The 26,962-nt window shown below is 38.6% G+C and overlaps 1 protein-coding gene and 1 long non-coding RNA gene across 4 annotated transcripts in view; one reads left to right on the top strand and one right to left on the bottom strand.

Moving 5' to 3' along the window:
• GALNT18 (polypeptide N-acetylgalactosaminyltransferase 18) overlaps positions 1 to 25,483 on the top strand; it is a 225,929-nt gene extending 200,446 nt beyond the window's left edge. For both annotated transcript variants that reach the window (XM_018076080.2, XM_018076079.2), the window contains exons 11-12: positions 7,879 to 8,043; positions 25,004 to 25,483. In XM_018076080.2, the coding sequence (XP_017931569.1) occupies positions 7,879 to 8,043; positions 25,004 to 25,150 (312 nt within the window). In that variant the 3' untranslated portion in view covers positions 25,151 to 25,483. The remainder of the gene's footprint in view (positions 1 to 7,878; positions 8,044 to 25,003) is intronic.
• Positions 5,102 to 20,698, bottom strand: LOC108640293. Of its 2 annotated transcripts, XR_001921073.1 has the most exons (5): positions 17,859 to 20,698; positions 16,455 to 16,534; positions 14,662 to 14,758; positions 6,634 to 6,666; positions 5,102 to 5,376 (listed from the first exon to the last, which is right to left on the bottom strand). It is a non-coding gene; the product is annotated as an uncharacterized LOC108640293 (long non-coding RNA). The 2 variants fall into 2 exon arrangements; XR_001921074.1 differs by lacking the exon at positions 6,634 to 6,666.
• Positions 25,484 to 26,962: the final 1,479 nt, after the last annotated feature.

Here is a 26,962-nt window from a genome sequence, read left to right as displayed (position 1 = left end):
AGATTCTCAACACGGATAAAATATGATTATAATGATTTTAAGGTTGTATCATCAGGCTGAAAACCTGCCTCAGATTAATAACAGGAATCTTCTAAGGGTTGACCTATGGTTTAGGGGTAACTTTCTGTAATTCTCAGCCTGTGTTCTTACACATTTACTTCCTCAGCAGTAGGTGTTTTAGGGCAGCACCAGACATAGAGATGCTGTTGCTGTGGCTACAGGACAGCATCCCTCTTCTGTCACTTCCTACATGAATAGTAAATGGGAAAACACCTGATTTTTATCTTGGTGATGTATGTGTTTGTGCTGTTCAAATGAACTTGGATTCTTATCAGGGTTGGAAAGTTCTTTCTTTCAGATGTGTTTATGTAACAAGAAATGCCAGAATAAAAGTCAGGGACAACATAAATGGCAGTGTTAGCTAATTCTGTATTTACTGGAATCCACTAGACTGCTCTCTAGCTGGAGCTGTAGTCAGTATGAATCTGCTGTGAGACTTTGGACCTAACGTGTTAATACACTACTCCTGAAAATAAATGACTTCATGGATTCATTTGGAGAAAAATATGGTTCAAAGATGGAATAAAGTAGTGGTGAATCAAGCTTCTTATCCCTTGTAGTTATTATGCCGAAAGCAGGGTAGCAAATAAATACTGCTGGTGGTGAGCATTACGTTTGCTCATTATAAATGCAGAGTCATGTACCAGTCTCTAGCATGATTTCATCTGGGAACATTGCCATAAGGATTACAAATGGCTTTCAGCCTGAAAATTGGTATGTATTGCTTTAAACTTCCAGTGGGGAGTTGGCAATTTATCCTTCAGATAATCATCTTGTGTTAAGTTGAACATCTTAGTGTAACTTTTTGCTACATGATAAACCAGCTCCTATGAATAATTTACTGCAACTGGCAACCCGCTTCAGCTCTGAAGTCTTTATCAAGTCTGGTGGCTTTTCAAAGTTTAATAATAAACTTGGAGCCAAAAATCTCATTGCACTTAAAGTCAGTGGAATTTCAGTGTTAATTGCAACAGGAATCACAATTTGACCTTTTGGGGCAAACTTGTCTTGAATAGAAATGCTACATCAAATCACTGAGAGGCCAAAGCTGTGCATTTGTGTCCGTGTTAGCAGAGCTCATCTACCTTCCTGTGTATTCTACAGCATGGTGGGGGTTTGTGCAGGTTTTATATTTTCACTGACCAAAAAAGTTGGCTGAATTACCTGGGCTTTCATTGCTCTCATGGCAGATTTAGGGTGTGTTCTGTACTGATCAACCACTACAACACAGCACATAAGATGTGAGTAATGCACCAAAATTTTTATCATTCCCGCCCTCCAGGAAACCTGCCATGGCAGTCAAGTTGGTAATTTTTAGAAAGGACAGCAGTTTTCCAGGCCCTGACTGATTGGATGATCTATACCAGTGAGGTCTGTCTCAGTTTTTTGGTCTGCTCCATCTGGCTAAGCTGGGCCTCACTGTCGGCATGGACGAGCTGAGTTTCTAAAGGGGATTTTGTGAATTGTGCGTGGCATCATCCCCCCTGTGTAAAACAAAGGCAGCCAAAGCTTGTCAGATGATCTCTAACATAAGCAAAGAAGTCTTTGCTACATGCATATGCTAGAATCCATATACATTATCTCAGCTCTAACCTTTTATAAACCACAAGCTTCTATTTTCCCATTCTGAGCATTCCTGCACAGCTCTGCTCAGTGTTACATTCACTCCATGCCTCTGGCATGTGTGTGTGCTGTGCAGTGTTTTTCCCAGGGAGCATAAACTGAGCAGAGGATGAACTCTTTGGCAGTGAGATGGCTGTGCAAGTGATATTTCAAGATTACAGCTGAAAGCAGAATTTGTCTCAGAGAAGATAGGTGGAATAGAAGGGCAAAAGGACCCTTTGTTCTGAGTGTAACAACTGAGATTTAGAGGAGACTATGACTCCAGGCATAAACTCTCCTTTTTCTATTCCATGCTGGTTTGCTACATGACACTGCATCAGGAGGAAGGGGGAGACCCAGCAGTCCCAAAAAATGAGCAAGGGTGTGTGTAATGGTTTTGAGTCTTAGGCCTTTCTTCCTGGTAACCCATAAAGTATTCCACTCTATCCCTTTACGTAACCAGAGGTATAAATAAGAAAGAGAGAGAAGGCTCTGCCTCTTCTCTCTTCTGGCGAGGTCGGGAGACAGCAGATCCCTGCGGTTGGTCTCGCTCATCTGGGAGTTGAGGCCTGGTCAGGCTCGTTGTTTGCCATGTGGGAGGTGGAGGGTGCTGGTGGTATCTGATGAGATCCTGCTTTCTCAAGGGAAGTATTGAGATCTCATTTTACTAGTTTTTTTTTTTTTTTAATTGATTGTTCCCGCGTTTCGATTGTGCATATTTGTTTTAGTTTTCTTTTTTGTCCCTTTTTCCCCTTTCCCTTTCCCCTTTGGTGTTGTTTGGGCTTCTTTTTTTTAATATATACATAGTATTTTAACTGTATATAACTGTACTATACATAAATATATATATATTTTAATATAGTTCTGCTATATTAAGTTTTCATAGTTTTTTTCTCTCTCGCTCTTTGCCGGAGGTTTTTTGCTGGGTCTTGGGGACTTGGTGGGAAGCCAAATCAAAACTAAGACATTATGGCATGGTCCAATGGCAAATAAAGGGTGAAGCTGCTTCTCCTTTATTCCAGAGTTGGTCTGAGTAGCAGTACTGACACACAGCTTTTTTTTTCATTGCAATATTTAAAGTTTTCCTGATATTCAAGCAAATTTTCAGAAAAAGTTAAGCTTAGAATACTAAATAGAAAAAAAAAAGTAACATTCACCCGAGTAGTTCACCTGAAATGTAGCTGAGGAGAACATTTCAAACACCACATTTTCTCTGATGGTTCCTAGTCATTATGAGGCTCCCTAGCACTCATTTGTGTTTTCATGTTTTAGCTGTCTTTTTAGGACAAATAAATGTTGTTCTTAAAAAAAAGAAAAAAAATGTTTTAAAAAAATTAAAAGTATGCCTTGACTTGACCTCATGCTTTCACTTTATGAAGATTTTGAGACTCATTTTATTAGTCATAATTGTGTGATACTAATCTCAGTTTGCTTGTCTTGTATTTTGCCTTAATGTGAATTGTTAGAGAGATAATTAGGTGGAGCAAACAGAAGTGAAGCAATGGCCTTAGACAGGACACATCTATGAAAATAAATTCCAGAAAGGTACAGAATAATTGGTCCTTTAGTTGGAAGATGCTGGTTTACAGGCATAAAGCAATTTGCAGTCCAAGTTTCTCAGCAGATATATAAAAAAAAACCAACTATGAAGCAATTTACAAAAATCCCCACAGTCTGGAGGAAGATTAGTTATAAAGAGATTCATTATGAGGCTGGTCTTTGAGAACAGAAGAGAGACTGAAACAGAAGCCTTGTGGCAGAGACCCATGTCATGCTTTGAAGACAACCAAAATGCTTCTCTTCTGAGCCAGGGAGGAAGCTTTTGTTCATTTGATCATTTGCTTGCTGCAGATCTTTTGATTAATAACACCCTGTTTGGTTTTGAACGATTTCTTTTCCATCACTTTAATGTGCTGTGAGCCCCAGGCTTCCAGAGGAAGCTTCCTGAGGTCACTGAATGTGGCTGGACCTGCAGGGAGGGCAGGGAAAGCGGGCAGCACGTGGCAGCCTCCTGAGCCAGTGGGTCAGTGCAAGGATGGCACTCCCCCACCCTTGAAAATCACCTGGTGGGAGTGCAGATGAAGGAGATGTGGCAGCACTGAAGGCTCAGGGCCCACGTTGACTCTGACACTTTGCGGATCACAAATTCTGCCCGTGTTTTAACAGTTTCTCACTGACATTATTGCTGAATCCTTGTAGCTTCACTTTTTGAGAAGGTAAGTGCCTTTTGTCAAACCTAACTGATTTCCTGAACAAAGGTGCTCCCTTCCACATGCCCAGGAGACATAGTTGTACATCAATGCTGTTACGGTGGAAAAAACAGATGGTAAAGTGCTGTGGGCTAGGACAGACTAATGAAATGTAAGGAGGCTTATTTTGTTACAGAATAAGGGAGTTGTCACCGTGTGCTTTGGTACCAATATCCAAGCAAGATTCTTTCTGTGGAAATTCAGTAGCTCCTCGGGGAGCATGTATATGATGGTGATGTGAAAACGTGTGCTTGTTTTGCTAAGGCAGCATCCTCAAAGTGCAAAGGAACTTTGAAAGAATGCTGTAAGTCAGCATCTAGCAAGTGCCTTGACTGCAGTAGAACTAAACAAATTTTTGTCTGTCGAATCTCTAGTCCCTTGAACAAGAACTGCTGTGACATTTGCTGCTGTAGCAGAAGCTAAAGGTCCAAGTTCTGAGTAAAATTTTCAGAGTTACCCTAGCGCTCTTACTAGTTCATATTCAGTATTCAGTCATTTGGACTTCCAAGGCAGAACTGGACTGGTTGTTAAAAAACACTTTCCGGAATTACTGCAGAATTTCTATCCTGTTGTGTTAGTTGATGGTGATATTCTAATTCAGTAGAAACAAATGTGCTGGTAAAATGCATTTTGCCAGTATCTTTTGAAGTGTTTTAAACAAAAGTGCCTCAGCTGTCCATTTTGTGCTGAAGTGGACTGCAAAACAGCTAGTGTGCTTGTTGATGCTTGTTAAAAGCATACTCTTGGAGAAGTACTGCTGTGACCATTAATCTATTAAACAACTTATTTAAATCACGAGTGCAAACTGGTCTTTACAGGGCTACACGTGAGATGTTAAAGCACGATCATATTTTACCTAAAGGTCAATTTAAAATATGCTCAATAAAAAGTCATAATGTGCATACCTGGCACGTAAGTTATGAGATGGTAATTCAGTTCACGTAACTCAGGTGGTTAAATCTCCTACAGCCCACTCCAAACAAGTAATTTGTGTACCATCTTTAAACAAACAAACAAGCCACAAAAAAAATAAAGAAAGAAACAGGAAGATATAGCATGAAAGCAATTAAAATATTTTTAATATATGAAATTATTTACAGGGACACTTTACCATGGTTTCATGTTTAATAGCTTTAGGTTTCAGACCAGAAGAATGTTACTCAGTAGTGTCAGTAGTTAATTCTGTTTTACCAAATGGGTGTCCTTCTTCATCCTAACATAGTATTATGTACTCTCAGTGCAGGGTCTGTTTCATTCTCAGGGTGGGTGAAACGAGCCATGGATTGTCTGTAGCTTTCAAGAAAAGTTTTCTGGCCAAGTGCAACACAAAACAGTACCTTGCTGCTTGCTGTTATGCTGCTCCAGTTGAATTTGTAGAGTGTATGTGCTTTTGATGTGATTCATCCATTAGAAAAACACAGCAGTCAAGTTACCAACATTGCAAGGTTGTCCAGTGTTTTGAATTCTGAAATGAAATAAGATATTATTATATAAAATACTAAAATGTTTATAATAATATAGAGAATAATTCAATATTATCTATATTACTGGATAAGCAAAGCAACATCTTAAAATCGAGTCTTATTGGACAGACTGCCACCCTACCACAGTCTGTTCCAGTGTGACCCTATTTTTACATACCACCTATGAGCTGCAAAGTGCCTTTCTCAATACTAGGTGAGCATTCAAGATTTCACACCTCTTTTTTTAACTGGTCCACAATGAAAAATGAAGTGATATTAGCAGATAGGCTGAGTTCTCTGAAAATAAGGAGGAACCTGCTAATTAAATCTATTAGGTATAATTGCATTTGATTCTTCTACTTCTGTACAGTTTTGCCAACAAACTGAATTGAGTAATTCCCCCAGCCAGAGCCATCATTCTGCTTCTGCCCAGAAAGATGCTCAGACTGAACCATCACTGCTTTGACAAAAAAAAAAAAAAAAGCTGGTGGAGGTTTACTGTGATTACCTGCAGCCCTCAGGCTTCTGAGAAAAGGGTGAGGGGACTGAGCTAATAAAAACAGCTCAGCCCCGAGGGTTTGCAGGCACACTCCTTTTGCACGAGCAACCTTGAGCTATAGCATGCACTTCTTAGAGTTACAGCCAAGCCTGCTCATTTGTTTCCAGTGACAGATGCTTATCATTCAGAAAAAAAAATGAAAACTTCCTTTATTTTCTTCTACTGTGTTTTCTGTGGTGACAATGTGCTAAAATAACAAATTCCTTCCTATCAGTTAAAAATGAAAATAAATGACTATTTCCCTCTCTGTTTTCTAGTAGTAATTCCAGGTAAGAGATAAACGAGCTGCAACAACATGTTCATCTGTAGAGTTAGTGTTTCCTAGCAATCCCCTTTAAAGATCATCTTGCTATATGACTACCTCAGTCTTTCTAAAAATAAAAGCACATCTGAATGGATCGTAAATGTGTCTAAAGTAGTTGCTGTTTGTCTGTCTAGAAGGTGTTTTCTAAATGTTTATTGCTCTTCTAAGGCATCAGTTTTGTTTGCAGGAATGTTAATACCCTGACCTGTGCATGGAGTTTGTTGGGGTGTGACCTTGTTAGTCTTTCCATAGTTCTTACAGTTTACTTCAATCCCTCACAACCAACAATCTGGAAATGTGCTCTGCTAGGTCCTTTTATTACCCTGCTCTTCTCCTGTAAGGCATGACTGAACTATTCAACTTTTCTCTGTTCAGCCTCTTAAAACCTAGACTCACCTCACTTCAGCCAGCTCAGACTTGTTATCATTTCTGTGGGGTGAAAAAAACAAAACTTCATTAAGGGGGGCAAAACCTTGGATTGGTCTAAACCATTAATGGCAACTTCATTAACTTTTATACAACTCTGTCAGTTTACATCTGCTGCAGATCTGCCCTGGCAGTGTTACAGGAGGGTAAATAGGGGATTTAGTCTTGCCCAGAAACACCACCATTTGTTTTCATTATATTCAACCCCTGCATTGACTGCTTTCAGCATTCAAATATTTTTTTTTTTTACATGAAGCTCCTGCATATCTCCTCAGTCCTGGTTTGTTCTGTTTTTCTTCTTTCGCTCCTATTTTGTCAGAGTTTTCACACACATAGGAACACACACATATAAAACAAGTTGCAACATCAACAATGAACAGATAGCAGCAGATAGTATCAGCAGCTTCTGGGAACAAAAAAGATTCCCAAATACACACAGCATAATTTCCAGCTTCCCTTTTGTTATAAACAAAGGCATTAATGTTATGACAGAGGCATTAATTTGGTGCTTCTGTCTACTCTCATCTGTTGATACCACTGAGTTATCAAAGACACCTAAAGCATGATGTTTCCATTTCATCTTTCTCATTGTTCTTCCAAGAAAAAGGTCTGATTTTAGCAAAATTAATTCTATTTGTGAATAGCAAACAGGGAATCATGGAATAGTCCTGTGTTATGTTCCTGGGCTTGTATGTAACCTGTTAATCTTCAAGAGGACATACTATCTCCATCTAACAAGCTCACCTTCCTTCCCCTTTTTTTTCTTTCTTCTAGAGAAACCTCCCATATATCTTTGTAGTCAAACAGAGTAGAAAGAATTTGTATAATATAATAATTTCATGCCTTTGGTCCTAAGTGTAATCACTGAAGCCTATGAGGTCACTCATATGAGGGTATATCTCTTGCTCTTTGAAGACCCAGGTTCACAAACGCAGGAAACAGCAATAAAAAGGGACAGAATGAGATAACAATCAGTTGTGTTTGCATATTTCCTCTTAAATACTTAACCAGCATTTACTCGTTGATAACAATGAACAGTTAATTGCTAATTTAGAACAACTTTTAAAACGCTTCCTGCATGAAAGAAAATCATTAAAAAGCCACTATGGGGTCAGCCTACTGCTATTCAGCATATTTATCTTTGCCATTGGCTTTTGGGTAAAAGTGCTGCTTCTGTGTAGAGGCCACAAATCTTGTTTGTGCTTCCTGTTGCAGAATGTTTATTACACAAGCAGTCAGCAGCTCCACGTGGGTGTTCTGAGTCCCACTATCGACGATGATGACAACAGATGCCTGGTGGATGTGAACAGCAGGCCTAGGCTCATCGAATGCAATTATGCCAAAGCCAAGAGAATGAAGCTTTACTGGCAATTTACTCAGGTAATTCTTACTCGGCAGACATTTCGGAAAGTTTAAAAGCTGTTTCTTTATCTGAAGTGTGAGTAATCTGTTCACTAACAGAACAGAAAGAGATTTATCCTTGCTTTCTTTGCACAGAGCCAGGAAGCTGTTTAGATTTGCTCCCAATGTCAGCTACCAAAGGAGGGTACAAAACTTGTATTATATTTTCTAAGTTCACCATAAATAATTTGTTTACTGTTTTGGAATTATCTCAATCCAAAAAAAATCCCAAAAAACCAGGAACAAGAAACAGAAATCTTTTTGCTTGTTTAGAAGTAGCAACTCAGAAAAGGCAGTAGCGGATCATTAGTGATAACAGCCTCATAATGAGCTACTTTTGCAGTTCCTTTCTTAAAAAGGCTAATGTTTTTGTGTATGTGTGTGTGGGAGTGTGAGACAGATAAAGAAAGAGGTGCAAGTAAAGGCTGAGAAGTGAGTTTGCAGTGATGAGAATCCTGATAGGATACCTAGCCCAAGCCTGGTGTCCACACCTCTTAACTTATTTAGAAACATGCAGAAGAACTATAAGGAAGCCATAAAAAGTCAGGGGCTGAAAACCATGCTCTGCAATGTAATGCTTATGGAAATCACTGTTTGGTTTAGCTAAGAGGAAGTGGCAAGGTCACTCACAGCATATCAGTGTTTCCACAGAGGGACACAGGTTATCCTGAGGGCAAAACAGGTTCCGGTGGCTGAAAGCTAAAGATAGTCAAATTTGGTCTTTCAAAGGAAGATGAGATTTTCCTAAGGTAAGTTTAAGACCATGGAAGATTACCATGTCAGGTACTGACAGGTTGGTTGTTTTGGATCAATAAAATGAAATTACATTACTTTCTAAAACAAGTGCATGACTTAGCTTCTGGGGAAAATGTCATCCCAAGTGTGAGCTTGCCTGATCTCACAGTTACTCCTCTGCAGTTTTGAGTCTACAAATCTATTTGTGTACTCCAGCCCACAGGCTGAAGCTTATCACTGAAGTAATTTTATTCCTGCATTTATTTTTTTCTGTAACATCCATGTGAGTTTGCAGATATCTTTTCTGTCAACTCATTAGTTTATTTTTCTATAACAGCCATTATCTGCATATTTTAGGACCTTGTTAATACAGTTTAACGTCAGTCTTGGTGCAGAGAGCATCTGGACACTAATCACCAAAGTATACTATTAACATAATTTGTCTTTTTACTTGAAAGTAATCCAGATATTTGTCTTTCAACAGTAACTCTCAAGCAGTAGACCTTAAATCCCTAAACTGGAGAGACATCCCAGCTTTCGCTTTCAGTCCCCCTCAAGGGCAAAGTTTTAATTATGCCTTCTAACAAATTTTAACACTAGTCTTGCCATGAGGAGGACCTCACTGTATCCATCTCTGCACTTGATTTTTTTATAATTTCTAAAAAGTATAATTAACATATTTCTTTAAAGAGCATTTCACTAACATTTTAGTATTGTTCACCTATTCAGTGATTGCTCTGTATCACCCCAACCCTTTGGTGATATTTAATGGTTTCTACTCCAGGATACTGCTACTATCTTAGATCTGATTATCTTAGGTCTCATTTGAGGGGCAGCAGTAGAATGCCTTGATAATTTAGCCATTAAAAGCTTCAAAAATGGTATTTAACTGCATTAGGTTTGTTTTGATTCCACATTCCAAACACAGTCTCTCAATGAAGTTGCAGTGCTGTTAAACTAGACTCTATGGACTCTATGTTCCTTCTACAAAGGAACTTCTGCCCAGGAGAAGTGAAAGCTAATTAGTTGTTTCTTTAGGATAAATTAAGAGACAAATGAAATAATTAAAAGCTTTCTGTTCAAAAAGGATTTCGTTAATACCCAATGCAATTGAAATGTCATTATTGCTCAACATACAGCCGGATACACAGCCCTGGGTATGTTCTGTAAGCTACAAGAAAGCTAATGAATGTAATCAAGGCTTGCCAAGATCAACTGATCAGCTCCCTTTGAAATGCTCCCATTTAGTCTGGTGAAAAGATGTGTTTATGTGAATATGCTGGAAGCTGTCTCTCTGAAAAGAGTCTTTTTTTATTACTTTTTTAAAGCTCTGGTGGTTCTTTTCCATACTGTGCAGTGAGCAGAACTCCTGCAAGTAAGCAGGATGCTTATGTAGTCTTGAAATTTGTGAATTATTAGTTAAAATGTAGATTTTGGTTGTAGCTTTCTATAGCACCTTCCTTTGGCTGCGAGTGTGCTTGGACTTTTCTTGAGCCATTCAACAAGACTGTCTGATGCTACAGATAATTAAAAATACAGCAGTGCAAGTGGTGAATTGTCACAGAAAGGGAATGGGAAAACAAACTGACCACCTAAAGGAGGATAAACCCATTGACCTAGACTTCCCTGACCAGCACAAAAATCAGTATTTTTTCCTGCATTCCATTTATGTTGAATTAATTTGAAGGAAGAAACAGTCTCACTGTATCACACTATAACCTGAGAGACAGCACAATAGTCTGTGGTAGGACATGGATGTGGTTGGTAGAAGACTGCACAGATTTTTGAAAAAATTATTCTTCAGATAACATTTTCCTCCTCCTTTGCCCTGTTGAAGTGTAATGATGAGTGAGTTCTGTATGACAAAAGTAGAATATGGAGTCGTCCTGAGCTAGGAGACTCCTTGCCTCCATAGATCTAGTCCAGTATTATTTAATTATTAATTTGCATCTTTGAATGATTAGAAGCATATGTGTATACACATACATATAAATATGTGTATGTATATATATATAATATATATATTAAATATATATATATATATATATAAATTGATTTATTTTTTAAAAATTTATCTTTTACATTGGTTTTAAAGTTTGAAATTCCCCAGCTACCTTCAGTTGCAGGCAGCTGGAGTCAGGCAGCCAGATGTCCACTGCTACCTTGGGGACAAAATGGTGGTTTGGTGGACAGTCAAATGGAGGGAAAATACCACTGGCATCTTTCTGCACAGGGCAAACCTGCATTGAGCATTCAAAGCTCGTATTATGTGTTTGTATAATCAGGATCTATCTGAGCACATTTCCATGCTCCACAGTTTTGTATGGCTGCCAAATGCAATAAGACCCAATAAAATGTAGGCTTCAGTGACATTCTTTCTTCCAAAGCTTCTTCAAGTCCTTATAACTGTAATTATGTCAAATTATGTAAATTAGCCCTGAAAAGATTTACATCAACTGGGTAGGGTTCAAGAATCCTATTGTTCAGGCTGTTTGTCAAGTCTTCTCTTAGGGAAATGTTTATTTTGGAAATACTTCTGTGCTGGTAAGTCTCCTAGGTGTTTGACAGTTCACTTAGTTCAGTCTGTCTCACCGCTTTTTCATTTAATCAGAACAAAATTAGACCTTATATCAAAAAAATGGTAAGTGATCAGAAATAAGCCAAGGCAGAGAGGATAGAGACAAGAATTATGTAGTAGTAAAACAACCAGCATTTTACCAAAATATTACTTTAAGCAAGGAAGCGTCTCTGGCATTATGAACCACAAGGAAAGCAAAAACTAACCTCAGCTGTGCATTATTTAGTAGTAAACAATTAATCCTGCTCACACCCTGTGAGTTCTTTTCGTCAAGGAGCAGGTGCAGACACAGCGTGCTGGCAGCAGCACCGTGCTCCCTGAGGAACTGAGGGCTGGAACCGAGCGTCAGGTCAGCAGCACTCGGGTATGACAGTCACTGCTCAGCAAAGCTGCTGGCACTGCTGCAGTGACTGTGTGACATGGTCTGAGTGGTGACAGAGAAGGGGCCACAAGATGGAGGATGTGGGCCAGCACACCGCAGGACATCTTTCAGTAGAAGCTGCTGATGGCCAGAACCATGCTCTTCTGAACTGACTCTCTGATGATTAAGTTTGTTCATGTGCTAAAGAAATAGCACGTTCTAAACGCTGCAATCAGTTTTTCTGGAGGGAGTGGATTGGCTTGGGGTTTTAAGAAGTCTCCAGTCTGATTTCTCAGGTTTATTGCTGATGGCAGGTCAGACGTTTGCCTTACAAGTGAAATTCGTCTCTACATACCTCACCTGGGTGGCAGCAGGTCAGCGAGAAAGTACACTTACATCATGTCAGGAGTCCTCCAGAGGCATAAGAAAGACAAAAGGAGGGTTTTTCTGTAACTACTCTTTATCTTGAAGTATCTTCATGTTTCTACTTAGTTGGATAGGGTTGTGACTCCCTTATGCTAATCAGACTACCTATGCTGTCACTATTTGCTGTCCTGAGAAACTTGATAGGTGAGGGCTCTGTATAAAAAGAGGTATAAGAGAGAACACAAGGCTGACCTAAAACCCTGAGACTAATCCTTTTAAGGCTGCTCCATGTTGAATTCCTTTTGCTACGGCATAAAGTAATTCACCTTCCAGGGTGGTTGCCATAGAAAGGTGGGAAAAATGCATCTGTGGGGACAGACACTCAGCACAGCCTTCATGGGAGGGAGAGGATGTGCAGGGCCTACATCTCAGCTCTGTCCTCTTCCCATACCCACTGATAACATAGCTTTGCATGTTGTGGAGAATTGTGATTATAGTCAGTGCTGCAGGTTTCCACAGGAGATCTTCCAGTTCAGAAATGTTTGGAGGGGGCGGTTTGTGCTATCCTGAGACACTGCAAACAAAATTTGTTGCTGACAGCTGTGGTATCATTTCCTAAATATCATAGTAGGAATTGCTTTGGAAAGAAAAGGGAAGACAGACAAGCAAATTAACTACTGAGTTGTTACAGTATTCCACAGATCAGTATGATGATTTAGATCTCATTTAAATAGATATTAGATAATAGATAATGCAATACTACTGCTAGCTAGCACCATTACCCACAACCACATCCCAGAAAAGCACAGGAATGCAGGCTGCATAGCAGGATTAAACTGGTGGCCTATGAAGCAAGGAAAGAGTCTGTGTACCAATTTACCAATTTCATATGCCCCCTTGCTGAGCACACAGTGCAGATGCAGAGCCCAATTCCTTCTAATGTCCACTCTAGTTTTCAGCCCATACATTAGCCAAGGACATCAGTGTATGGGATTCATTTCAGAAGAGCTGTGTGTGTCTAAGGGAACAGTGGTCTCCATCAACTTCATCAGATTCTTCCATTATGAGAGCCACAGGATAGAAAAACAGCATCATTAATTTATCAAGAATTTGGATTTATGCTGTATTTCTAATCCCAAAGGGTGCAAATACTCTCAGTATGTATTTGTGGTATAAGACATGCTGTACTGCTATACAGCTATATAATTAGGCAGTGCTGTTTGCCTGGCAGCTCAGAACAGAAAGAGGTTGTGATCCTGTTAAAAGAAATACAGACTTTGATCCTGCAGGAGAAATACAAAGGAAAAATAGAACCTAATTATTCAATTAAATGAACCAACAGACTAGGTTAAACCCTGTACTTTTAGTGAGGCTATCTGATTTTTAAATAATCAGTGTTGCCAAGTGTGAAGTTTTGAACTTCAGACCCAAAAGAGCATATCCACAAGCCCCAGGAGCCCCAGTGAAATGGTGGTGTATGGGTACAGCAGCACTTTCTTCTATATTTAGATATTCTTTGCCCATTTTCGATCAAACGTTACCCTAACTTGCCTGTACCTTATATTTTAACTAACTGGATAACCACACAATGTGTTACAGCTGAAGGAAAAGGAATTTGAACCATTGTTCTGCTTAGACATGAGAAAGTAATAGTTAATGTTTTAATTTTCATTTTGCTCTAAATTTGTCCCTAATTCATGTGCAACTTAATATTCTTGTTGTATTTTAATATGACAATATGAATTTAAAGAAACAGGTATGTTAAAGAATTTCTTTTTTATTCTCCTTGAACCTTGTCTTACTATAAGCCTGCAAACTCTTTAGTCCCATTTAAGCAGAATGGAATTGTTGAGAAGTACAAAAATCTGAAAGCATTCTGTCTTTCTCCATTTCAAATACTTGACTTCCACTTAAATATGAAAATGTATAAGCAAAAACCATGTACAAAAAATAAGGAATACAAATATTACTATATAGTATTGTGTTTTAACAACTAATGTTAAATTTGCTTGGCAATTATTGCTGTAGCTATTGGTGATCAAAATTCCATTGTAGCAGTTTAGTCTTCTATTTGGAGTAATTTTCTAGTAGCAAGTTTTAATCTTTGAAAATTAGGTGAAGAACTTGCCAGCTAGAAAGTTTGTGTGTGAATACAGCAATAAAATGAGCTTTTAGTGGGTGCATTTCAAGTCTTTTCTAGCATATCACATTATGCAGTATTTACTCTCCTGAGGACTACATTTAAAATCCTAAGACACTTGTGCTGAATTAATTTAGAAGGAAGTTAACACATACCCATGTTTTTCCTTCAAAACAGATACCCTATTTGCATATTTTAGCATATAATTTTTAAACGCCACATTTATTTTACAAAGAAATTATTTGTTCTAGTTCTGCATGATTTTTCCTAATTTCAGATGTCCAGATAGGCTCCATCTGAAAATCACAATTACAGCTGCTGCTGAAGAGGTACTGCATGGCATTCTAACATCAGGCATGTAAAAGAATGGCCAAATCCAGATTATTTCCTACAAGTTTTCTGATAACCAGCACTTACCAAATGAAGCAGCTGAGTTTTGGGAGATCTGAGCTCTGTTCCCAGTCCCCTCTTTGCATTACTGCACCAATCACTTCTTGGGTTCTGCATTCCTCAGCTGTGAGATGGATGGAAGGATTTTTGCCTTCAGCATACATCTTTTATTATTTGTAACTTCCCAGATGAAAACAAAACTCTGTCCTGATCAAGTCAATAAAAATTGCATCTTTAATTCCAATGGAGACAAAACCAGTATCTATGTATGTAAGGTTTGGCTACTAAATAACCCCCTGCAGTCCAAGATGCAAAGATGAGAAAAATGTTCCCTTGAAAGTCAAATAAATAAGGATGAAACAATGATGTCTCTGGCAAGAAAAGAGGGTTTGTTATTCAGTGAAATGACCAGGCCACTAAGTCTGGTATCTTGAACCCAACAGCAATGACTCTTGGTATAACAGACAGAAAAATACATGATTTCCATTATTGTCTGAGTAAACTGTGAGAGGTTTGTGCTGCAGCAGCAAGGACATTCCTTTTCCAATATCAATGATAATCAGCTTTTTGTGGTTACTAGGGAAAAGCCATTTTCATTATCTAGACACTGTGATCAGAGTCCCAAAGAGCCCAACCTAAATTCCCATGTTAGAATATGCAGATCAATTGAAATACTAGTGCAGATTCGTTTCCTAATTTTCTTGACTTGGCACTCAATTTATTTCTTGCTCTCTAGAGACTGGTTTAATCATAAGCATATAATGACAATGGAAGTAGTTTGGTTTCTGGGTTAAAATGAGCTAAACCTCCTTCATATTGAGCATTCATATTAGAAAACCTGGATTAATTGAATACAACACACACACACAAAAGAAATAAAATTGTCATTCAGTATTTTTGTTTTCCAAAGGAGTTATGTCTCACAAACAAATAGGCATTGCTCTCATCTAAAACTCAAAAATCTTTGGGAATCTGTTATTATATCTGTGGGAAAATATAAAAATCTTACATTTCCTGATTGTGCTGAAAGGAGTTTCTTCTTTGTCTGGCTGAAGATGAATAACTAGGCATCACCTATGCTAGACTGGTAAATAACAATGGGAAGCTGTCTTTACATCAGTTTTCTCTATATGCTACGTTAGAAAAATATTTTCCTCCATAAGGAGAAAAAGAGAATAAAGCAGTAAGGTGCTCTTAGGCATGAGCTTCAGGTGCATGATGTCAATATGTATAGTTTTATGCCCCTCACTACCAGCAAGACTTTGAGGTGCTGCAGCATCTCCAGAGAAGGACAACGGGGCTGGTGAAGGGTCTGGAGCACAAGTCTGTTGAGGGACAGCTGAGGGAGCTGGGGGGGTTTAGTCTGGAGGAAAGGAGGCTGAGGGGGCACCTTATCACTCTACCTGAAAGGAGGTTGTAGCAAGGTGGATATTAGCCAATCTAAACCTTCTCTGGCACAACTTGAGGCCGTTTCCTCTCATCCTGTCACTGAGAAAAGAGACTATCAGGAAAAATTTCTTCACTAAAAGGGTTATCAAGCACTGAAACAGGCTACCCACAGAAGTGGTAGAGTCAGTGTCCCTGGAGGTATTTAAAAGATGTGTAGATGTGCCATCTGGGGACATGGTTTGGTTGTGGACTTGGCAGTGCTGAATTAACAGTTGGACTCGATAATCTAAAAGGTCTTTTTCACCCTAAACAATTTTGTGATCCTATATACCAAAATGATGATTACTTCAAAACCAAACAAAGAGGCAAAAACTAGGAATACACAATTTGCTGCATTACAGATCAGAAAATTAATTAACTGGATTAATTACCTCATCTAGAAGACTGCCTCAGGCAGTGGTCAGTGCTTGCTGTTTCACAGAAATGAGCTCTCGTCTGAGCCAGCAGTTCACTGTAGGACCAGAAGGAGGATTACTTTTTTGACCCCTGATGTGCTCTTTTTGAGAAGATTGAGAATTGATTTGTCTGAATGATCATCTCAGCATGCCTACAAAGTGTTGTTTTATCAGCACTCTTAAAATTAACTCAGCCCATCAAAAACGTCTAGTCAGTCACTGAACACTGATGCCTGTGACAATGAATTCAACAGGTTTCCTATATCCTAATAAATCACAGCAATTTTGCAAATTTCTAAACTAACAATCCTTTTTTCCTGAGAAAGTTTGTTTGACAGTTTCTCACTGGTATTCATACTTTTGATCACTAAAGTCAGGTCCCAGTAATTTTCATTCACATCCTAAGCCAAGTCCTGTTTCTATTTCGTGTTTGTATATTTTGTAACTCCCCACCATCTGAATATTCCATCACACTTCAAAGTATCTTTGTTGCCTTTCTCCATCTTCCACTTTAGACATCTTGAAGCAAGCCTAAATCAAGGCAGATAAACCAAGCCTGAGTTGTTTGCAGAAGTCATTTATATGTAATCTCAGAATGAAAGAGAAAAAGGTAACTTTTCTGAGCTTTTCACAAAAGGTATTTTTAAAATATGCAAATAAAGCCAATGTCTCCAGCACTCCCATCTTTTTCCTAGTTGTATCAAAATATTGTTTCATTATGCAGGCAGCTACTGCATGGCACAATCTGTGAAAATAAACTATATAAGAAAAAAAAAATTGTATTTTTAGTTAGAGCAAAATTATTCTGCAGAAAAAAAGCAATAACTTTGGATACTTTTCTATAGGCCAGGTCTCACTCAAGACTCCAGAAACGTTTAGGAACACAGGATTTACTGATATCCAACACTCCTGCTGGTACCAGAGGTACAAAATGTAGCAGTTCTTATTGTAGTGACCTTATATAGTTTAGAAACATATCTTAAATTTAAATTTAGAACTTTAGAGCTTCAAAGTTCGAGCACTAAGTAGTCAGTGACTACTTAGTATAGAGGTTTCTGCATTTACAGTTCTCTGAATGCTACCAGGCAGGACAGCAGGCAAAGGAGGATGCAGGAGAGACACTTGGGAACAGCATCCCATCTAGTAGCGAGGAAAAAAAAAACAAAACAGAAATATCAATCTGTGAATCATCTCTCACCAACATGCATTGCTGGAGCTCACTCTTTTATGAGTGTTAGTTCTCAAAAAGGCGTGTAATTGTTTTCTAAGTGGCTTGTCCAGTTTGCTGGTTACTCAGGACAGCAGCTGTGGTCAGAAAAGCCCCGTCATTATCAACTGCACAACATAAAGCCAGTTTTTGCATTTCTGCAAAGGACTTACTAGGTAATCCTAGCTATCAGAAGATCAACATAATACACCATCATCTGGATTTGCTGCCAAAACAAAACCAAACAATATGTTCAGCTGTAAATCCTGCATTTAGCCATAATTATCAGGGCTATGTATGGAGAAAGGATTCTCTTTTTAATCTGCTTCCCACTGTACCACACCCACACACACATCCCTGGGAATAGGGTTCAACAATTAATTTTAAAAATCATATTGTATAGCTAAAATATTTGTTTCTGCAGATGTTTTTCTAGTATGTCAGGAAAATTTCCTGGCCACTGCTGATAAAGTAAAAATTCATGTTTAGTTTCTGAAAAATGTCTAACGATCTTTGTAGTCTGGCTAATGTATTCTACTATAAAACTTCCTTCCATTTTCTTAGTTTTATCCCCATTTTATAAAGGAAAAATGCATTTTCAGCTATCATATCCTGAAGAGTTTCTTGGTATTTCAGTTAAGGCTTAAATTTATTTCTTTTCAAGGTATTATTTTCTTAATCTTGTTATTCACAGTCTGTTATAAATCTGTGATAAAATTTTATATATATGTGGAGAGATGATAGTGATAGTTATAAATCCATACATTCCATTTCTGATTTTAATGCTGTATGTCTGTAAGTTTTTTCTATTGCAGTTACATTCTCTGTATGAAACTGCATTTCCTTTTGCCAGCTTTAGTTGCCTTTGTTTTAATACTTTAATTCTGAAAATTGAAGTATTCTTTACATCCTGAAAATTTAACTATTACACCTTTAAAGGGCTGTGCTCAGAACCTGGGCTCTTCTACATCCATGTAGCCAATCTAGATTAAACAAAACAGAAAATGATTGCACAAACCACTAGCTTCTAAAACCCAGTCTGGACATACAGTTGAGGCTGCATCATTTGATTTGTCACAGCTGCAGAATAAAAAAATTTGTTGCAGCAATATAAAAATCCAGCATTTATGATTATCTAAAACCTGAACACTCACTCAGACATGTTGGTAATGGAATGAGATACAACAGTTTAATGTCTACATCAGGGTTTAACTGTTGAATGATGTGTCTAATTCCACTGTCAGAGGATGTTTCATAGTATTTATGCATTGGTTACAAGCAAGTGGCTCTAAGACCAAGGCTTGAGTGGCTTGACAACAGATTCCGAGTGTAGGAAGAGGGAAAAAAAATAACTTTTTCCTTAAAAAATTGTTTGGTTGATCCCAATTATCACACCACTTAAGTTTACATTATACATAGCAATTAGTTTTGGTTGGTACTGAAGAAAGAAATTCACATTTTAAGTGTGTCTGGTAGGCCTATCTACCTGTAAATAGGTATCTAAATAGCTGACAGACAACACCTTTTAAATATATCACCCTGCTCTATATAATACTTCATACACATGATAGCAGTTAAATGCACCTTATTTTCACAGCAGTCCTCAAATATATTAGGAAGTAAGTGCCTTTGAAGAAGAGCAACAGTTAACAATGTACTTCACTGAGAAATATTTCAATTTAAATAGTTAAAATAAATTGATGAAGGGTTTGAACAACAAGGGGTATGCTATAGAGTCTGTTTTACTTACAGCAAACCCGTTTGACAGAGTTGTGAAGTTTATCATACTGCTTTAGATTTGAGAAGTTACCTCTATATTATATATACCTATATCCTTTTTACAACTTTAAAGTAGAAATTCTAAACCCAATAACATCATCCAGTATTTCCAAGCAATTGGCAATACTGAAGAGACATTAATTACTGTATGGGATGAATTATTCCCTTTTTCCTATGAACACTTCCTCACTGCATCAACATCTGTACAGAATTGATCACACAGAGGAAAAAATGCCTTGTAAAATTCAAGCAATTTTCTTTAGGATTAAGTTTGGTGCAGTAACAGTCACTGAAAATTTACCCCAATATTCCAGGGAAATGCATGGGAAGATCAAGTGTTCTCTTTAGAGTGGAGATTATCTATGTCTCATATACCTCACCATAATTCTTCTATTCAAATGTATCAGAGCAACAGTGAAGATTAGACTTTCTGCCTCAAAGGCAGAGCGAACATGTAAATATTTGAGGTCACTGATTGAGGTCCAAATACAAAATTAATAGACTAGTGAATGCAATGATCTATATAGTATATGTGATATGAGACTGGATACACTCATTAACCTTTTAAGACCTTTTCCTGAAATATCATCCATGGTTAGGCAAGCTGGTAAAAGCACTTTTTTTTCCTCTTTTAGGTAGAATAACACGAGCTTTAATGTGATGAGCAAAAAATAGGTTTAAACTCTGTTAGGAAAAGCACATGCTTTAAAGTAACTTGTGAAAAATAGCTATCAGTCTGATTTTCAGTGATACATTCATTCAACATCCCTCAGTTTTACAAGTGAACAAATCCTGTCTTAACTTTCATGCTTATGAGGCTCTGGTTCAGTCTAAAGCAACAAGCCTAACTCCCTGTTTTCCCTTCCTGTGTTGCTTTTTCTGGGAAATTTGGAATCCCAGCACAACAACATGCAGCTCACAGGCCCCATCACACCTACCTAAATGACTGGAATATCACAGATTACATCTAGCAGATGTGCCAAGTAAAACAATGACTAAATTGACCAAGTCAGGTCTATTTTGAGAATTATTTTTCAGCTTTAGTGGTGCCACATAGCCACATTCAAATCCTTCCTCTAAAATACCTAAACTATGTTAAGTAGCATCTCTGTTATTTTCTTGAAAGTGCTTTTTAGTTCATACATCAAAACACAAACTTGGCAATCTAACTTCAGAGTAACAGAAAACAGCAAACTACTTGGTTCTTCCTGAAGAGAATTCTTACTGAAGAAAATTAGAGAGTAAATGTAATGGGAAATTTCTATTAAATACAACCAGAAAAAACCCAGCAGTTTACACTGCAGTTTTCTATGTGTCTGAGGCCACCAGCAAGAGTTGAGAGCATTTGTGCTTCTCATAGAAACTGATGATCTTTGCAAAGCAAATCGAAGCAAGTTTTCAGTCAAACTTGTTAGTGCTGACACATTCAGTCTATTTTTTAGAAAACAGTTGACCTGGATATTTATTTATCCTCTTGAGACATCTACTGCCATTGAGCTACCTCTCATCATCAATAATCTTAATCCTAACTCTGTTCAACTGGGCAGAATTCCTCTTGAACTTTTTTCAGTTTACAGAATTACATTTTATGTCTCATGATTAAAGGCATTACCCCAGGCTATCAATTTTTTGCCTTTAAATTGGAAAGTAGAAGTCTTACCTAGAATGGGGAAAAGAAACCAGTTAGGCAGCTCACCTTTCACTTGGCCTGGATTGTAATAATACAATAAACCATTTTACCAAACACGGTAAACCTGACTATGAGAGTTTTATGTAAGTTTTGCTAAATGATTATTTAAAAAAAACCAAACCAAACCAAAACAAACCCAAACTTAAAGGACAACTTTGAACTTTGCCTGCATTTGCCTTTAGGGTTCCAAATGCTAAGGATGCTGACAGACTGCAGAAACTGTTCAGGAATACTGTAATTTGGAGGCCAAGCTGGTCAGAGTAGCAAATGCACCATCAGTTTTTTGGTGCATTGGTCCTGCCTGCTCTCTTTTCTCAGTGGAATTATTCAGTTCATGCACTTTAATCCTTGCACAGCTCAGTAAGTCAGGCCTTGTGACATGTGCTAGGTGTGCTGTCATCAATCCAGAGGTAACAGACCAATACCACTGTCCCAGGCTTGCATGAGGCATATGAAGGGGACCTGAACACAGTGGACTAATGACAGGAAATTTTAAGTAAATGCTATACAAACTTTACTCCCTGTACCTCAGAGCAATTCTTTCATTTATATGCCTACTGAAAGGAATCAAAGCTGTGTAGACTGCATCCTCTCCGAGGGACGAAGCCATGGCTCTGCACAGGCCTCACATCTCTTAGGAGCTAAGTTGTTCTGTTTCTAAAAGGGCTTGAGTCTCTACATTTGTCTTTAGTGGGAAAAAAAAAAAACACGCTCTGCTAAAAGCATCCGTGCTCTGTACAACACTCAATTCCCACATATTAGCTGCTACTTAACTTTGGTGTCTGTTTTACATTCCATTCTGCAGCTCCAAGGTACTCAGCAGGGTGATTTTCAGTAGCCACTGCAGAGTGCTTTCCACATCAAAAAGAGCTTCCTTGGTTTTTTATCTTCTGAGTCACTTGTTTCTGTTAAATAGAAGGCAGATTTCACAGGAGGACGCATCAGAAAAAGTGAAGAGGTGTGAGAGGAGCTTTTTGTGTGGTTTTTCGGTTGCTTGCTTGTTTTGGTTTTCCTTAGGAGGGGTTTACACTTTGTTTATGTAGCTGCCTGTATTAAAGTGTTTCACATGAATACATTTAGTGTAAACACCTCAGTCTGCTCTACAAGACTTAGAAAAAAGGAAAAACACTGTCTCTTCTGTGACCTCCTCCTTCCTCTAACCCCAAATCCGCAAGGCATTTGGGCCCATTCAAGTGAAAGAACCCTTCACCACTGAAACAAATGGGAATTAGGCAGGAAAATTCCCACTCAGCATGGCAGTATTTATGCCTTAGTGCTGCACCTTCCTCTACCTAACAGAGTTGTAAGTGACCTAGACCCCACGTACTGTCCTTGGGGAGAAAAAATAGGCACCACAGAATGGGATTCACAAAGTGCAGCCAAGAAATGAGGTGTTTGCTCCAGCCCAGCTGCTGAAGTTAGACTTGAGCATCCCAGCTCGTTCCTGTTCATAAGCATAAAAACTGTTCTCAAAGTGGACACCACAGAGAAATGACATTTAGAAATGACAGGCAAAGCCTAAAAGTACCATACACAGATTCACATCCCAAGTTCAAAAGTCACATCCCAAGTTCAAAAGTCAGGCAAGTAATAGACCTGAACTAGTGTCCCATAATGGGTTAGTCTTCTGACAGGACAAAAAGTGGGACAACTTTCTTCAGCTTCCAGTGCAAGATCTGAGCTGAGGATGTCTCAGAACTGAAACCAGGATGAGGGACAAGTCATAAATGAAAGACTCGAAACTAGTTAACATAACCAACAGCAACACAAGCACCTCCAGCATCAGCTGAAACCACGAGGAAGTTAATCTTGGGTTTGGGTTTTGGCAGAAACACTTGTAAACTGTAATTCCCAATTCCCACTTTAAACTCAGATAGCTGACCCTGGGTGCCATGCAACACTGAGTCTGTGCGGTGAAAAAACTATACTCAACAGCTTTCACTAATGACAGAAACATTATGTTTTGCTAGAAGAAAACAGAACAACTGTTGATTTTTGCAATGAGAAAAATATCTATTACCTTAGAGTGTTATATGTGAAGAATCTAGTTCAGATCTCATTAATGGGGGGGCTGGATGGGGGGAAAAATCAATCTCAGTACAATGAATTTTAGAAGGCCAAATTAACCAGGGAGGCTGGGGGGCTGAGGAGGGGGGTGTAGGGTGCATGTCTAGGATAAGAGAACAAATAGCACATAATAAAGCTTTGACTAATTTTTCATCCTAGTTTCTTGAAATTTCTTGCATGTCTTGCAGTTTTATTGCTTTTGGATAGCTTAGAGTTTATGCTCCCACCAGGCACCCAAACTTAACTACTCTTATTAATACGGATGTCAATAATGGTTATACAGCGGTAGGAAAATACAGTTCACTCAGCATTTTGTTATGGAGGTATATTAAAATACCTCTGTATGCCTGTCTGTCTAGTAAAGTAATCAGTGAAAATTGTATCAAGACTGCACATAGGCCTACCGTGAGGATTTACAGGAGCCTCATGTTTTGAATTTTTGTGGATTATTCTAGAAATGGCCTCACTTTCCCAAAGCTATATGTGGAGCTTTCAAAACTGATTCTGTATTGCATTAGCCAGGCCCAAAAAATTATTTTAGAAGCCACTTGTTGGAGAAAGCACTTACTAAGCATTACTGGTAGGATACGAGGAGACCCTCAGTCTCCTTTCTGAATGAAGCAGAACCTGTACTGAATGGCACAAGCAGCCCTTGTTTGAGGAAGCAGCAGCTCTAAAACAGCACACAGCCGATATATTTATGCCAACAGACTTGTGATTATAACAGAAATCTTTCCCAGTTACGAATTTATAATGCAAGCTATAATGCAGACTTGGAGAAAACTATGAGGTGGTGTTTTTTTGTATGGGGCCGGGGTTTTTTATAGCAACTATTTTTTTTCCGTCGTACAAATAAGTAATTTAAATGCAGCTTCTCTTTCCATGTGCACTTTTCAAATGCACTAATCTGTACTGACAAACGCTCCATTCTTTGATTTGCAGATTAAGCCAGTAATTCTTGACTACACAGGTTCAAGACACTCTAGGGAAAGCCACTTTCAGACTTCTGTACAATTACTCTACTCTGTGTATCTTGGAAGAAACTTCCAAGATAATAATGCTTACAAGTTATCTATTACCTTTATTAGACAGGGGAGAGGATGAGAGAACCAACTAAAAACGGATTTAAAGGGAGGGAAAATGTAATTTATGTCACCTGCATGGCAATTTAATTGTAATTGAGGTCTGTAGTTAACTGCTGATAGCCCCAGTGATTTAAGACTTCATCCAACTCAGCAGTGAAGGCTGGGCTTTAATATTGCAGTATTAAGCTGAGAATTGAACAGACTCAATACTGAGGATTAGCAACATAAGATTATAAAAGACATTTCAGTATTCAAACAGTAAACAGTTTTTTGCATTTTGTCCTTTATACAGGACGCCCCTGGCATCGTTTGCCTTTTTTTGGTGTTCAGAAGTGCAGCAGAGCCACAAAGTCAGGGAACTGAAGCAAAGAGAAAAGCTTTGGCTCGTGGTTAAAATGCATGGCTAGAAACACAGCTCAATTCCAGAAATCCCATTTGCTGAAATGGAAACCAGGCAATTGAGGCTATTCCAAACTGCATCAGAGATTGAACCAGCCTGTGACAAAAGAACCTTCATTCCAAATCTGACCTAGTGGTTACCTTGTTTCTGACTGAAGCATTTTTCACAGTAGCAGTGGACTTTCGTAGATGGACACTGGGATGTTCTATAATTTATATTACCACATGGAGTAGCAATGCAATAAGTTCACAATGTTTAATCCAAACACTTCTTTTTTTTTTCCCCCCATCCTTAAAGGGAGGCCCTATCCAGAACCGAAAATCCAAGCGCTGCCTGGAATTGCAGGAAAACAATGAAAATGAATTTGGATTTCAACTGGTCCTTCAGAAATGCACTGGACAGCGCTGGTCTATAACAAATGTCCTGAGAAGCTTGTCATCATAGCAGACTAAATTTTGTACCCATTTCTTTTGCTACTGTGTAGCAAATATTGCATTGTCACCTGCTGTACTGTATTCCTCTTGCTCCCCATCCCCCCAGTTCCTCCTCTCCTCTTTTTTGTCTCTTTGATTTTATTTGGTGAGTGTGTGGGAATTGGGTTTGTGGGTTGAAAATAAGACGTTTTTATTTCACAATGATGTTTTCACGGCATTTATAGAGACGTTGAATGACAGGTGACGGGTAGGCTATCCTAAAATATTTTACAACTGTAAATAGGAAACAAATGGAGAATATTTATAACTCAAACTTTTATTGAATAAAAAAGTCCAAACACTACTGCTGTCTAGCTGTCTCCATGGAAATCATTTGGAAGTTAAGTGCTGGTTTCATTGTTTTCATTAACCCAAGCCTGATTTCCACAAGTTGTTGCAGAGCAACAGTATTCTACAGACTTGTGATAAAAAGTCCTACCTGCACACTAGTAGCTACAAGGAGGGAGGATTTTCTCCATTTTCCCTCCCTGGAGATTTGTCTAGGCCACTGTATCTACTAGTGTGCAAATATAGGGAGGGAGGTGTGGTGCGTGGAAGTGTATAATGCACCCATGTACATTTTCTCTCCTGTACCACTAAATAAAACCCCAGAGAGAACCCCAGGGCTCAAGTGACACAGAGAAGAGAATTCATTAAAAAGAAGGGGGAAAAGCTATGCTAGAAAAGCAGCAGTTACTAGAAGAAAAATAAAAAATAAACCCTGACATGTCTCAGTGGATTGGCCTCCATTTCAATGACTGCACTTTCTTTCCAATTCTTCATTGTTCTTACAACTCCTTTTTTTTGTTCCCTGACTACTGCAGACTTGGATAAAAATGGCTCCATACAAGTGCAAAAGGTATGAATTCACTCTGCCCCTCTCCCTGCCTTGAAGGAGGTGTGAATGCAATGCCCTATCACTTCATCTCTCTCTAAGACTGGGGTGAGGAGAAAAAGAAACAGTTTGATGGGGTAAACCAGAACAGTGGGATTACTGGCATCTATTTCCAGCTGCTTTTATTTGTATGTAAATTCCTTCTCTTTTAGTACTCTCTTTGTTCTTTTTATTCTGTTTTTTTTGTTACCTTAAGAAAGAGTCCTAACCTCTTCTGGAGTTGGTTATGCTCCAAACTGTCTTTTACAAACTGGCTTCACGTTCAGGATGAGCAATATTGTTTCTTATGACTGCTTAATAAGGCATGTGGCCCGTTAATTTTAGGTGTTCAAGCTTGTGCTGTATATAGCATTCATCTGCTTCTCAGAGAAGAAAACACTGAGCCAACAACAGAGGAGTCACAGCCGACAGCGATGGGCTGAACACCTGCACTTTGACCGGCTTCGGAGGCCCCTCAGGCCTGTTTGAGTGAAAAACCTCTCATTAAAATTAGAACCCTGAAAGGGCATCAATAACCTGCCTGTCAGGGTAGGGTAGCATGAAAAGGTAAAGCAGCTTTAATTTCACTCTGTAGAGAAAAGAAGAGAGCGCTACACAAGTGAGCCAAGCTTCCTGCCTGCGGGTGCGTGTGAACTGTTCTCATCGGAGAGTGCTCAGTCCACGTGGATGCAGAGCCATTTTGAGCAGTCCCAAATTCCACCACTGGCCAATTTGGCTTATTTTTCATAGCCATTCCAGATGAGTGAGGAGGGAAATACATGTTCAGACAGAGAAAAAGTGCAGAACCCATACAGAGCAGCGTGAGATAAGCTAACCTTCTTTTCAGCAGAGATACCAAGGCTTCAGTGCACAGACATGCAGCCAAAAGATAAAAAACAAGTAGCATGG

Source organism: Manacus vitellinus, unplaced genomic scaffold, assembly GCF_001715985.3.
Source record: "Manacus vitellinus isolate BGI_N305 unplaced genomic scaffold, ASM171598v3 scaffold_30_pilon, whole genome shotgun sequence".
In the NCBI taxonomy this organism is placed as follows: Eukaryota; Metazoa; Chordata; class Aves; order Passeriformes; family Pipridae; genus Manacus; species Manacus vitellinus.
The sequence above is the reverse complement of the archived record's forward strand: the minus strand, read 5'-3'. Positions and strand labels throughout refer to the sequence as shown.